We start from the raw sequence: 14,628 nt of genomic DNA on the forward strand, positions 1-14,628 counted from the left end.
CCAAATTTCCCTTGTGTAATACGCTCCCTTTATTTTCCAGCTGAACAAGGGCTTTAGCACGCAGCCCAGAAAAGCAGGTGCATTCCCAGGGGCTGAGAGGCAGCAGAAAGCAGGCAGGGGGCTCTGATCTGAGGGAAATTCTTCCCTTTTGAGGAACACATGGAAAACGTGTACCCAGTCACTCCCCAAGGAAGAACCTCAGGCAATTGCCTCAAGAGCTGAGAGGATGGAGGAGGGGGGGGTGGGAATAAAAAGCCTTTTTCAGGAGCAGAATTACAAGTGTCTGCTCTAGATAAACAAGTTCTTCCTTAAAACAAGCACCACCACCTGCTTCCTTCCAGCAAGGCAGGGAAAAAAAAGCAGCTTTCGGTGACCTCTGCATTTCCCGACACAAACCCCACAGCGTTCAGTCAGCCAAAGATCAGACCAAGACAGTCCAGCCCTATCTCTAGGATCTATTTAAGGGTTTATATTAACAGACTTTGGAAACCAGCTCACTTAATCTGCAACCAATCCTCTGGATGGAGCTTCAGAGAAGCTCAGCTGAGCACACAGACACATGGTGTAGCTTCAAGAAGGTTTATTTTCAGTCCTGAGAGCAGCCTGGTGCTGCTTCTGCTCAGACTTTTTTCTCTCCCTCCATTACAGTTTTGGTTTTCATGCAAACAGTAGTGAGAATGTTTTTGTTTTTATTGTTTAAAAGTGCAGCCTTTGGCAGGAACCACCAGTGGAGTTAATCATCTGTATCTCCTTGAAAAACTTATTAAACCATGATTAAAATAATAAAATTAAAAAAAAAAAAAAGCTGTCAAGAACATTTAAGAAAAAGAGCAGGGAAAGGGCAAAGAGCAAACATCTGGATTCCGGAAATTGCGTGTGGAGCAAGAATCACCACAGTAAGAGTATGGATAGCACAGCTCTGGCTACAGTTGGATCCCAGCTCACACTCCATGCTTAGAGCCATTCTCATGTGGCAGACTTGAAGGCTTCTCCATCAGGGAAACCTCAACAGCCCCAGGGGACCACTCTGAAACACATCAGGAGGGCTGCAGAACTCAGAGGGGCAGAGCAGCTGTGTGAGGACAGAGCCTCTGCAAACTGCTCTGGCAGGGCTCACAGTTTAGTCATAGAATTGTCAGGGTTGGAAGGGACCTCAAGGACCATTCAGTGCCAACCCCCCTGCCATGGGCAGGGGCACCTCACACCAGAGCAGGTTGCTCACAGCCACATCCAGCCTGGCCTTAAAAACCTCCAGGGATGAGGCTTCCCCCACCTCCCTGGGGAAGAATTTCTTCCTAGCATCCAATCCGAATCTACCCACTTCTAGTTTTGCTCCAGCTGCCTTTCACCTGAAGGTTTAACATCTCCTAGGCCTTCCCAAGGGGATGCAGAGGCATCACAGCAAGCTTCTTTCTGCACTCAATGGACAGATCCAGCCCCACAGGGTTCTCCTGAAAGCCCTGAGGAGATCCTGGCTGATGGAGCTGTCCCCAGGAGGCCCCACAGAGATCTGAACTGTTCAGAGGTGATGCTCCTCCTTGGATCCAGGTAGAGATTTATCAGGAAGGGGGCCCCTAAGGTGACTTTAACCACCTAAGGTGGTTTTAACCATCCTCACTTGCAGAGGATGGTGTTGGACCCACCATGGTCTGGGCTGCAGGATGCCTCCAGGGAGCAGCCAGAGCTGTCCCTGCAGGCAGCCACATTCACCTCCACACTCAAGTCCTGCAGGCAGAGCTCCCTATCCATGCACCAGCCCCTGTTCACCTACCACACAACGAGGCCACAGAGCTGGGAGCCCAACTGGTGTTTTGGTGAGGGCAGGAGGGGAAGAACTGGTCCAGAGTCAGGAGTGCAGGACAGAGCAGAGAAGGCACTTGTTTGGTTGCACCTAGGAAGCTGCTGACAGGGGCTTGGCCACAGAAACACTCAGTGGCTGGCAGCAAGGCCCTTTAGGAGCCTGTTGTGACAGGCACAGGGAGGAAAGTAGCTCCTGGCCTGGGAAATGCAGGAGAGGCAGAGGAAAGAGCAGGGTCACAGGATCACTGTTTTGGGTCTCATTGCTACAGCTTCTGTCTAACAAATGAAGTCAGCTAAGGGATGCAGCAGAAAGACACAAGCTGGGGGGCTCCAGCTTCCCTTGGTGTTCCTCTAAGGCAGGTTAGTTGAGAACTGGGACAGTCCAGAGGGAAGAGTAACAAAGCACAGGAAACCTCTGTTGCAGCCCAGCAAAGCAAACCCTGCCAGTGGCTCAGCCTGGCCTGCTCAGGGCAGGCTGGAGATGTCTCTCTCTGGAGGTGGCCCAGAAGGTTTTGGGTTGCTCTCATTGGCTTTGCCTTCAAACATCATCACCCTGCAAAACACAGCAGAGAACACCACTGGAAACAAAAGCAGGAGAATCTTTGCCCATCACTGCTAAATCTCTCCTGCCTGATCCCTGGATGAGCTTACCTGCTGAAAAATAGCATCTGCCTCACATGCAATGGGCATCCCATAATTAGCAGAGGAGGGAAAGCCATCAGAGGGCAGTGCTGCCAGGCTGGCAGGCAGCTCTGCTTTCCCAGCAGCTTACAGGAACAGGTTCCCAAAGCCTCTCTGAGCCCAGAGGATCATAGAATCAGTGAACTGTCAGGGTTGGAAGGGACCTCAAGGACCATCCAGTGCCAACCCCCCAGCCACGGGCAGGGACACCTCACACCACAGCAGGTTGCTCACAGCCACATCCAGCCTGGCCTTGAACACCTCCAGGGATGAGGCTTCCACCACCTCCCTGGGCAACCTGTTCCAATGCCTCACCACCTTCCTAACATCCAACCTGAATCTACTTCATTTCTATATTTGCTCCATTCCCCCCAGTCCTACCATTACCTGACCCCCTACAGAGCTGGACTGATTTGGACAAGGTCCTTCTGACCCCCCAAGCATGCACTGCAGGCCAAGCAAAAGTCCCTGCCTCACCCTGTGCACAACATTCCAAAGCCAACACTGTGCAAGCAGCAGCAGCTAGAGCCAGGGGAGAGGGCAGGGATGGGGAGCAAGGCACTGGCTAGAAGAATCCCAAGCATTCTGCAGCCTCCAGCAGGTTCTTCCTCCTGCAGGGGGGCTGCAGCCATGCAGGGAATGCTGGCTGCCACGCCAGGGCAAGGGCTGCACTCCTCTGGGGATGAGGTTTGTGTTTCTGCTCTTGCTCCAAGAGGCCAACAAACAATGTGGTGTCTGTTAGCAGAGGGGACCCATCTGTGAAAGCTGCTGCAGCTGGAAGGAAAGTTGGAAGATAGGGGACATGCTGCAGGCTCAGCCTGCTGCCATGGAGAGAGGAAGGAGCAGCAGGGGGGTCAGAAGCCTGGGAGAGCTTGGAAGAGGAACCTCCCAACACAGGCACATGAGAGACTCATCACCAGCAGGCATGCTCTGGTGTGCAGGGCCCACGGGAGAGCAAGAGCCTTCCTCCCAACCTGCCTCCAGAGCTGGCTGGGATTCTCAAGCTGCCCTCAGAAGGGGGCAAGGAGGCTGGAGAGGAGCAGCTCCTATTCATGGTGGCTACTGACACAAAAGCAGGGCCAGCTCTGTGGCTGTGAAAGGGAAAGCCAAGCTCCAATGGGGTGCAGATGGAGCCAAGCAAGTGTTCAGAAGCCATTTGTTAGAGCAGGACTCTCAGAGCCCTGGTGAGAGGGCAGAGGGGGCTGTGGGAGGCTGGTGCTGGCAGCCTGCACTGCACAAAACCTCTCCAGGCACCAGCCAGCTGTTTCCAGCATGAGTCCTCTCTCCATCCTGTCCCTCCAAAGCTGGGCAGGGAGGGAGCATCCTGTGGGAAACAGGAGCCAGCACTCACCACTCAGTCCTGCCCCCATTCTCAGGGGGAAGGCTGTGTCCCCAGAGCCAGCAGGAGCCATGGGGGAGAGGTGGGAAGAAGTACCACAGTGCTGGGGGCCTGCACAGCCTTGGAAAGGGGGAGAATCACATGGATCATGTTGGAGGAAGCCTTCTGCAGTGCCACTGCCAGCACTGAGCACTGCTCAGCACAGGTATGGGCTTCTACACCCCGTGTCTCCATTCACAAGGGAAGGCTGTGTCCCAGGAGCCAGCAGGAGACATGGGGGAGATGGGAAGAAGTGCCCCAGTGCTGGGTGGCATCATGTTGGAGGAAGCCTTGTGCCAACACAGCAGGCACTGAGCACTGCTCAGCCCAGCCATAGGCCTCTACACCCCCATGTCTCGCTGCAAGCCCCTCAGAAGGGTCCCCATCTCCCCTCCACAAGCACCACACACACACACAGAGCTCCAGCTGCACATCTCCTGCTCCCCAGCCCTGCCACTCACAGCTTGAGCACAGCAGAGCGTTTCCCCAGCATCACGTTGACGAAGTCCTGGTAGGAGATGGTCTCACTAACCCCTCCAGTCACCTCAGAGATCATCTTCTTCAGCTCCAGGTGGGTCTTTGGAGCTCCCATCTTCTCCATCATCCTTTTGACAGACATCAGATCTGCAAGAGCAAGGCAATCAATGCTGTGGAGAGGTGAGCCTAGGGACAGAGGAGGGAGTTCCCCACCTCAGACCACTTCACCTGGGGGCTCTGGGGCTGGTGGCATTAAGCTGCTGCTGAAAGCCAAGAGAAGCCTTCCAGTATAGCCCAGTGAGGCACTGCCCAGCACAGAGTACCACTTGCTATGTGTGCAGCTCAGAATAAAGCTCCCTCCACACACACACAGGAGGGACAGCTCTCCAAGTGCTCCAGAGACACTTGGGGACACTCTTCACCAGCCCAGAGCATGGTGCCAAGAGTCACAAGGCTGGGGAGGAAGGCAGCCAGGCCAGGGTTAAAGCTGCAGACAAAGAGGCTGTGGGGAGGGGTGCCCCTGCCCATCACCACAGGCTATTTCCTCCCATTGCTGTCACCTGCTGTGGCCCCTTCCCTCCAGGAAACATCAGAGCAGCCCCGGGCCAGGCCTCCTCCAGCTCCCCACAGGCTTTACTTCATCTCCAGGACTGGTGGAGGAGGGGAGCGAGGCAGCAGCCTCCTGGAAGGGCACAGCAGAGTGTGGTTGCACTCCAGTGTCAGCTCCAGGCTGGACCTTTATGTAACTGGGACTTTCTGGGCTCAGACCAGCTGAGCCAGACTCACATCCAAGTCCTCTGCTTCCCTCCACCCTCCTCCCAGCAAAGCAAAGAGCTTCTCTGCTCTGGAAGTGCTCCTGGTTTTAGACAGCTGCTGCCTCAAGCCAGGCAAAATCCAGGACTGGAAATGCTGGGGATTGAGAAGGAGACAAAAGGAGTTAAAAGGAAAAAAGAAACCCAAAAAGGCATTTAGAGCAGAAAGAAGAGAGGGAGCTAAGCAGTGAGTCAGGAGCAGAACAGGACTGAGGAGAGCTTAGATCTTGCAGGAGGTGAGAAGAGCCTGAGGAAGCTGAGAGGCAGGGGCTGGTGAGCCAAGGAAGCCCCTGGCTGGACGTCAAGATCCAAGGAAGGCTGGAGACAGGAAAGGGGAAGCAGCAGACACCACCTCAGCAGCCTGTTGCTCTTCCAGCCCAGCACCAGCACCCTTGGGTCACTCACCAATCTCTCCTTGGTTGTTCAGGTCAAACTCCATGTACTTCTCTGCAAGAGACACAGGGGCAGGTTAGGAGGACCCCAGAGCAGGGCTGCCTGCTCAGGACAATGAGCTCAGGGCTGAGATGGATGCACTGCTGAGTGCAAACAGTTCAGAGAGGGAGAACATCTCCAGCCCTTGGTTTTAGCAACCTCATCTCAACTCCAGGGCTCTTGAGTTAAGTGCTCTTTAATTGTGGCTGCTTTTCATTGAAGCTGAAGGAAAACACTGGCATGAGAACAAGGTATCAGCTAGCCAGGGAGAGCGTTAAAAGCTTTCCAGCCAGAAAAACAAAGCTCTGGAACAGCCTCCCAGAAGGAGTAGCAAGGAAAACAAAACCCCGAGCGCTTCCAAGATGAAGCTTGATGGGATTAGGAGGGGGATTAGGTGACGTAGTTGCCTGCAACAGCAAGGGACAGGCTCTGCAGCCCTCCCAACACTGTGCTGTGCTCCCAGAACTGCCAGGAGAGAAGCTCCAGGACCACATCAAGAGGGCAAAGCCAAGAACGTGCCTAGGAGCAGTCACACTGGAGCAAGCTGTTTGCCCTTCCAGCCTGCTGCCAGATCTTGCTGAACTGGGCAGCTCCAGCATCTGCAGGGAAAGGCAGAGCCTGCTCAAGGCCTGGCTGGCTGTGCAGGACAAAACCTGGTCCCTTACACCCTGATTTCAGTTAGGGGAATGAGGATTTCAGCCTTGTGATGCTCATGCCCTTCAGAGTGGCACACCTGTGTGGTTCCTACCCCCTCCCCTGCTGGCTCTTCCTCATTTAGACTTTAAGCTCTTCAGGCAAGGATTTGTCTGACAGACAGCACAGCTCCCAGCACTGCAGGGGCCTCCCATCAACTCAGTTCTGATAAATGAGATGAGCAAGATGCCTGCTGCCACCATCCAGGCCCCCCCAGAGCTGGGGAAGCCTCCACTCACCCTGCAGTCAGCACTCCCCAGAGCAGCCTTGGGGGACTCAAATTAGCAACAGCTCCCAGGCTGCTCCTTTCCCCAGAGCCAAAAGGCCTTTTCCCTCTGCTCCAGGGACACCAGCAATCAGGTGAGCGTGAACAGAGAAGTGGCAGGCTAATCTGAGGAGCCAAAGGGAATATTTCACACATCAGAGCCTCCCCAGGACTGGTGTTTCTGAAGGGAAGTCCTGGGATAAGAGGAGTGATGGCAGGAGGCAGAGCAGTGGCTTGGCACATCCTCACCGAGGGCTCAGCTGCTGGATTACTGCTGTCATGAGCTGCCCAGGACAGCCCTATGGGAATTCCATGCACAAACTAAACCTGCTCATGCTTCAGGCAGGAATAAAGGTCTCCCTCCAAGCATTAAGCAAGCAGTTCTAGCTGGAATTGGAGCTGTCACACATGTGCTTTGGCGCTGAAGCCATGCTCAGGGCACACCTGGCTCTCCTCACACTCTGCCCCACCATGCTGACCTTGCTCAAATGAGCTGCCACCTGCCTGGGCAGGGGTCAGGCAGCCCAGCATGTGCTCAGGGACACAGCCCTGCCCGTGCCCAGCACATGTTTTCTTTTCTTCTCAGCTGACACCGAGCCAAAAAGCACTGAGCACAGAGGCAGCCTCACCGCCCCCTCTCCCCCCCCCCAGCTCCATGCCTGGCCTCACACATTCTGCTTTCCCTTCCGTCCCAGCTGCAGGGGTTTGGTAGGGCAAAACCATGCCTGGGCCCTCTCCTCACAAATGCATTCACACAAACACTGCCCAGGGGCTCCCCGGGCTGGGGAGGAGGGCAGAGAAGAAAATGCTCCCCACCCCCCACCCCCCATCATCACACAATGAGCTGATTGTTGGAGGAGGCGTTGGAGAGCAGGGCAGGCTAGGGAGGCAAACTCACGAGGCAGCAGGAGGGGATGCCAAAGGCTCTCGTTTCAGGGAATTCTGTGCCTGTGACCTCCAGTTGCAACGTTTGAAGAGCCCCAATTGTGACGGGAAAAAACAATTTGGAGCTGCAGCCAAAAGCCAAAGCTGTACAAAAGGCAACAGAAGAAAAGCACAGGGAGCACAGGAGCTCCTCTGTGCCCAGCAGGGAAGGGATCACAGAACCCCAGAGCCAGCCTTGCCCACACTGGATTGCAAAACCAGGATTCAAAGGGACAGAGCTGACAATGCCTGCAAGGGAAGCAGGGTCAGGTTTGACTTGGTTAGAGCCAGGCTGAGGACAGACCTTGAGGGATTCATGGCACAGAAGCCTTCTCCACTGCCTTCAGCCATTGCTTGGAAAGAAAGTGAAGGCAGCCAGAACAGCCCTGCCAAGTCTTCTCCTGTGATCACTTTGGGGACGAGCTCCAAAGCTTTTGAGCTGTTTCTCTATCCCCATCCCAGCAAATTGCCCAAACCTAAGCCCCAGATCTGCTGACCCAAAGGAGTTAGGCTTTGGCCAGGACTACAGACAAAGCACTGCTGTTGCCTCCAGTGCTGAGGGGTTTAGGAAGGGACCACACCAGGCTGAAGAAATCTTTGGGGACAGAAAGTGCCCAGATCTCTCAGGAAGCAGCTGAGACCTCTGCTGTGTGGGAAGTCATCCTCCTACTCACTGAAAAAAAAAGAGTCCAGCTCCTGCACCATCCATTACACAGCTGCCTTGTCTGAGTATCTAGGCAGAAACCATCCTCCTTTGCTGCTCCCCAGGGTTTTGCCCATGCAGCAGGTTTTGCAGCCTCCAGGCAGGATGTCTGCAGGGTCCCTGCCTTGCAAGCCAGGAAAGCACAAAGGCTGGTGTGGGAAAACCACCTCTCAAGCAAAGAGGAAGCATCCATCCCAGCTCAGTCACTTGGATTTGGCAGAGGATCTCAGGCCGATAAGATCCAAGTGCTGAGGAAAGAATCAGTACAGAGCAAATAGTCAGGCTGAAAGGACAGGGAAAGCCTCCAGTTCTCACCTTTGAACACTGCCAGCTTCTCCTCCAGATCTTCTTCATCACTGAACTTTGGGTCACAGAGAAATTCCTAAAACAGAAAGGGAAAAAGAAATAATAGAAACTATCTTCAAGGTTAGAGACATAAAGGAAAACATGCTACAGGGCATACCCCTGTGCAGCATGGCCCAGAAGACCACATCTGAATGGGGCCAGGAGGATTGAAAATGGGTTGAGTCCCTCCTCATGTTGTCATTAACAATCCAGTACAAAGGGAATGCCTCTGGTGTCTCAAGCCTCCCACCCACAGCTTGAGGGAAGCCTGGACCCCATATACCTTCAGAATAACTGCACAAAACCCTCTTCTTGCTTCCCCCCCCCCCCCCCCCCCCAGGTTTCACCTCCTCAGTTCTCCACTTAAGCATCTGCAGCACGTGGTTCAAGCACCTAGTCCCAGCAAGGGCTCTTAGTCCCTGCAGAAAAGCACTTTGAGCTCAGATTTCCAACTCCTGGATAAACTCAGAGGCCTGGCAAATAGAGCAGGTGAAGGCTGCAGAACATCATGCACCAGGAGAGGACAAGGATTTGGGGGTAAGGAGCAGGTTCCCACTCTCTCAGACCATCTATCCATTTTCCCCTACCTGGCTCAGGCTGGAGGGGAAATCCTGGGTCACTTCTAACCATTTGTCCTTAGCCTCACCTCAGAACCCTTCAGGTACCTGAGAGAACAAAGCAGAGCTTGCAGAGCCAGCTCCACCACTTTGCCCTGCCAGCAACACCCCCTCAAGCTGGGAGCAGCAGGGTCCTGCTCCTGTCCCTACCCTCCCACACTGCCCAGCTCCAGCAAGCCCAGCACAGCTTAATGACTCGATCTGTGTTCAGCAACAACTCCACATTCCTCAGGGCAGGAATCATTAACATCTGCACTGCTAATGCAGGGCCTGGCCAGCAGAAAAACCCTCCAGGGCTTAGAGAGAGAGGCCTGAGCTGTTCCCTGATCTGGGCATGTTCCTCACTGCTGGGGTCTCCATGCTCACAGGGCAGACAGGAGTGGGGCACCAAGGGACCAAGATCTCCAGGGTCACCAGAAGGCTGGGGCAGCTTCACTTGTGACTAATGAGGCACACCCCCAAAGCACCTCATCTGCAGGCACCTGGGCACCAGGACTGCAGGAGGTCCACATAGCCACCATTAACCCAGATGCCCCCCAGACCACGTTCCTCCAAAGGAAACCAGTGCTCCCCAAGTGTGATGAGCTGTGCCAGGCTGGCTGCTGGGCCAGCCCCAGAGCACTGCAGCTCCAAAGTAATTCCTGCTTCCTGCTGCCACAGCCAGCCCTGAGCCTTTCATGTTTGGACACAGCCTGCAGCACACACTCCAGGTCCCTCCAGCCCATGCTCCTGGAGCTGCCCCCTCCTCCCTTGCTGGGACAGTGGAACCTGGACCTGCCCAGGGAGTCCAAATGCCTCAGACCTTCACTGCCAGTTAATTGCTGCTTTTGTGTGCAGCTGAGCTTAGGTTTTAGAGGAAGCCCTGCAGGACAGAGGTGACTGTCACCCCCTCCCCTCTCACAACTCCAGATGGGACACCAGACACCATACCCACTAAACCAGCATGACACAGACTTCCCTAATCACCATGGACACCAACTCAAGTGGGGAGCTGTGGTGAAAAGCAGTGCTCCCAGCTCCTTCTTTGGCTCTCCTTTGCCAGCTCCATTTCATTTCTCTCAGTGATTTCTACCCAGGGGTATCATTTGCCAGCCCTACACAAAGAGCCCAATTCAGCTCTGAGAGCCAGCAGCAGAAGTCACCAGAGTGCTGCTACGTACTGCCCCTGAAGAGCCTCTGTAGAAGGAACTTGCCAAACATCACTGAGAACCAAAACAGGGCCAGAGCAGCTCCTGGCCACCAGGTCACAGCCTCACTCCTGCCATGCAGAAGCAGCAGGCAGCTTGTAGCTCCCAGCAGGACAGGGCATGTGAGAGCACAGCACTGTTTCTCCTGAAGCAAGAAGCAGCACAGAAATAAAGAAGGAAGATTTAGACTACATAAAGATTCTTTTTCTCACACTGGGGGTGGTGAGACACTGGCCCAGGTTGCCCAGAGAGGCTGGATGGAGCTCTGAGCAACTGGCTCTAGTTGAAATTGTCCCTGCTGACTGCAGGAGGATTGAGCTAGGTGAGCTTTAGAGGTCTCTTCCCACCCAGATCATTGGGACGACCAAAGGGAATGCTCCATCCACAGAGGATAGCTGAGGGATCCAAGGGTGCAGCAGCCCCTGGCACTCACCTAGGAGCCAGCCCCCAGCTGGAGAGGAACTGGACAGCCCTGTTCTAGACCAAAGGAAGCAGGAGGGGAGCACATTTCCAAGGCATTGCCCCCTCCACATTGTATCCAGGCAGGCTGGGGCTGCAATAAGGCAAACACAATAGCCCTGGAATCCAGTCCCCAAGGGCAGTGACTCAGCCTCAGCCCCACTGCCCGAGGTTCCTCCTCGAGCCCTTTGCTACAGCTTCCACTTTCAGGGCTGTGTTCTATTTTTAAGAACTGCTTAAGAAGCCTCAGCCTCTGCCCCACCCCTGCCCTCAGCAGCCTTTCCTGGGCACAGAGACCTTCCTAAGCCAATCAATCCATCCAAGCCAGCCCCAGCCACCTGTGAGTCAACCTGAGCAGAGCCAGGTCCTTCCTCCCTTCCCCAAAAGGCTGCCCCAACCAGCAGGTCAAGCTCTCATGGGGCTGTTCCAGTGCTCAACACCAGCCAGCCCTACCTGCTGGGGCTGGGGAGGGGCTGAGGGATGCTCCTGCTTGCCCTGGGTGGGAGAATCATGGAGTGCCAGGTTGGGAGGGACCCCAAGGACCATCTGGTCCAAGCTTTCTAGGTGATGGTGGAGTTGAAATGAGGTGGCCTGTCAAGCTGAGCCTTAAAACTGTCCAGGGTAGGGGAATCCACTACTTGGGAGCTGATTCCAGCCCTGATTAACTGTTCCAGTGTCAGAAGCAGACACCTGCTCTCCCACAAGCCAAATTCCTTCCCGCAGCAGTCTTAGAAGGTAAAATTAGTCTGAACCTAATCTGTGGTGGATTAAATTTGCCACCTTGATGCAGGAGGCTGAACGATGTGATTGCCATTCCTCTGCAAGAGGGGAATGGCCAAGAGGGGATCCCAGAGGAGTGACCCAGGCTAGAAGAGAGAATTCAGTCCTAGGAGCCAGCTGTCCTCCGGCAGCATGTGTGCACTCAGGATGCTGTCTGCCAAACAGCCTTAACCCTGGGAGAGCTCTGGGGAAGAACCCAGCCAGGAAAACAGGGCTGGGATGGACCTAAGTGCTAGGATGAGACAATGAGATTAAGCCTGATAGGAATTTGGCCTGATTGGTTTTATTAGGAGCACTTTACTGGTTTGCAGCCCCGAGGCTCTTTAGGGCTTGGGGAACTCCCTCCCCGACTCCAGCCACAGTACCAGCCCAGGTTTGCGTATCAGAAGGAGGTGTGAGCTGCTTCACTGCAGGGCTGCTCACAACAAACATCCCAGCCAGCACCACCACACAGAGCTGGCAGCCTGAGCACAGCTCAGCAGCGTGAGGTTTGCTGCCCAGAGCCACAAGAAGAGCTCAGGATCCGTGGGTTGTCACTACCCGTGCTATCTGCAGCTTCATTTCTAGCTGCTCCAACCTCTGTCTCCTAGCACTGAGCCAAGGCAGCAAGGCCCAGAATGTGCAGTTCCCACCTCCCTTGGTGGGAAGTTCTGTAGCTTGTTTCATTTTTGTCATCCAAGCTTCACCCAGACAAAGGCTGCCCAAAAGGATGGCTGTGAGGGGGAGAGAGGAGCCTATGTCCCATGTGGGAGGAGGAAGAGCCCCCAGCACCAGGGCACAGCAGGGGTACAGCAGCAGTACCCCCAGACACAATGGGTACATCACATTCTCCCTTCCTCCCCAACCCAAAGGTCAGCACCAGGGTGGCTGTGGGGGTGGTATTGGACCCACCTTGGCACAGGGTGTGTGGTGCCTACCTTCCAGCAGCAGCTTTCAAAGGCTCCTTTTTGTCAGCTGCTCTCTTGCTACACCTTATGCCACACCACCTCTTTTCCCACTCCTTCTCCAGTTCCTCCTGGTTTCTAATGACAAAATTTCCTCTCCAGTGACCTACACAAAGCTCACCTCTGCCAGGAGGAACACACTGGCACTTTTCATGGCCAATGTGAGGGCAAGCCAAGCCCACCAAGCCTTTGAGACTCGTGTGTGCTGCAGACCTTTGGTTTCTCCACCTGCAACTCCAGGGTGCCACAGGCTTCCTCAGCCAAGTGACCACCAAGTTCACCTAGAAATCACCCTAGAAATCTCATTGTTGATCGTTTCAAGGTTAAAACCTTCTTTGCACCCTCAGAAGCTCTCTTGGCTGGGAGGGATGCCAACAGAGCTGCCCTTGCAGCTCCTGCCAAGCAAGGGACAGGGCAAGCCAAAGCTTCAGGAGAGGACCTTGCCTGACCTGCAAGGTCCTGCATGAAGGGCAGGAAGCCCAATGCACTTTGCACTAATCCTAGAGCTGCCATGCCCCCTGCCCAAGGTTTGTGGGCCAGCCGACGATGCTGGGCAGCCCATTCACCCAGCACAACTTGAAAGCAGAGAGGCTGGAGCCAGCGCTACGGAGCAGCAGAAACTCCTCACTCCGGGGAGAAGAGATCAAAGCACTGGATGCAGCTGAGGGGAGGTGGAAGCCCTCGGGGAGAACAATAGCTCCTATTCTTCCTGGAGCACGTTCCCAAAGGGGCTTTGGGGGAAGCTGGGCATCCCCCAGCACACAGAGGGACACTCGGACCTGCCCAGGATGTGGGGTGCTGGGGGTAGTGGAAAGGACGGGGAGCAAGCCGTGTTGTGGGGGGATGGAGAGCAAATCCTACTGCAGAGGGAGGAGAGGCAAAATCCCCTCACCCTTGCAGAAGTCACAGAGGGAGCAAAACTCTCTCCTGCAGAGGACGAGGTGGTAAAACCACCCCAGCTCTGAAGAGAAAACGGAGGTCAAAGCCACCTCAGCCTGCAGAGGGGGTGGGGAGGGGCAAAAATTCCCCCCCTTGCCGAGGGGACAGGCGTCAAAACCCTTCCCAGAGAAGGGACGAGGGGAGCAAAAGTTCTCTCGGTGCAGAAGGGATGGGGGCAAATCCCCCTGCAGAGCCCCCGACTGCTTCTTCCAGCCGGATTTCCCTCCGAGGGAAACGCAAGCAAAGGGAAGGGGGTGCAGGTCCCCCTGCCCTGCCTTCTCCCCTCTTTCTCCGCAGCCCCCATCCCCAGCAGCCACCGGTGCAGCCCCCACCGCCCCCACTCCCCATCCTGTCCCCCGGAGCCCTCCGCCCGGTCCCCTTGGGGCTGCACCGGGCAAAGTCTCAACTCTTTCCCGGAGCGTGGAGGAGAAAACTGTCGCTGACTGCCCTCGCTGTCACTGTCCCGACCCCAGCCCCACCTTGTTGATCTCCTCCAGCCGCCCGTCCTGCGGGGCCCGCCGCAGCCCCCCGGCGCTCGGCCGGCGCGGAGCCGCCATCGCACCGAACCTCAGCCGGTGCCCGCCGCCGCCTTAAGTAGGGCCGGGCCGGGCTGAGCCCTCCGCCCCCACCCTTAACCCCTTCCCTGCCCCGCCCGCCGCCCACAGCGGGCCGCTGATGGTGCCCGCCCGTCTCCTGCCGGCGGTGAGTGGGGGCACCTGGTGCAGCCCCCCGGCAGGATTTGGCAAGGTCAAGAGCAAGGGGCGGGGGAGTTCGGGAGCAAACGGCGACCGAGACCCCGACAAGAAGGGAAGGAACAGGCTCCCCCTAACCCGCCCTGTATCCCGGGGGTCAGCTCCGGAGCCACCCCGGGGCAGGAGCATCCCCCCATGTATCCATCACCGGGGAATCCCCTAGGATCCAGAGCAGGAGTAGCCCCCTGGCACCCACCACCTCAGGGATGCCCTAGGATCCAGGGCAGGAGCACCCCCCGCCCCTGCACCTCTCATCTCTGTGCTCCATGCCCTGGTACCGAGCCCTGGTTCCCGTTAGAGGTTGGGGGGGGAGCTGTCTGGCAGTGCTGGGCAAACCCCAGAGCACAGAAAGACACCGACCACGGGAGAGCCATGGGCATGCTGCTGTGTGCCCAGGCCAGGGGCTAGGGTGGGTGCACCCAGCCCCCTCACTGCTGCAG

General features: G+C 55.9%; 1 protein-coding gene across 1 annotated transcript; it reads right to left on the reverse strand.

Annotated features, from left to right (window-relative positions):
- Window positions 1-2,265: 2,265 nt before the first annotated feature.
- AIF1L (allograft inflammatory factor 1 like) lies at window positions 2,266-13,993 on the reverse strand. The gene is made up of 5 exons (XM_054393519.1): window positions 13,916-13,993; window positions 8,481-8,547; window positions 5,554-5,595; window positions 4,321-4,483; window positions 2,266-2,353 (listed from the first exon to the last, which is right to left on the reverse strand). The coding sequence occupies exons 1-5, from the start codon at window positions 13,991-13,993 to the stop codon at window positions 2,266-2,268; spliced, it is 438 nt and encodes a 145-aa protein (XP_054249494.1).
- Window positions 13,994-14,628: the final 635 nt, after the last annotated feature.

Source organism: Indicator indicator, chromosome 28, assembly GCF_027791375.1.
Source record: "Indicator indicator isolate 239-I01 chromosome 28, UM_Iind_1.1, whole genome shotgun sequence".
NCBI classification, from domain to species: domain Eukaryota; kingdom Metazoa; phylum Chordata; class Aves; order Piciformes; family Indicatoridae; genus Indicator; species Indicator indicator.

Excerpts from the sequence above, each read along its gene's own strand:
- AIF1L (XM_054393519.1), bottom strand. The coding sequence starts at position 13,993 with ATGGCGGCTCCGCGCCGGCCGAGCGCCGGGGGGCTGCGGCGGGCCCCG. Across the intron at positions 8,548-13,915 it reads GGCTGGAGGAGATCAACAAG|GAATTTCTCTGTGACCCAAA; the intron begins GTGGGGCTGGGG and ends TTTCTGTTTTAG. Across the intron at positions 2,354-4,320 it reads CGCTCTGCTGTGCTCAAGCT|GGTGATGATGTTTGAAGGCA; the intron begins GTGAGTGGCAGG and ends TGTGTTTTGCAG.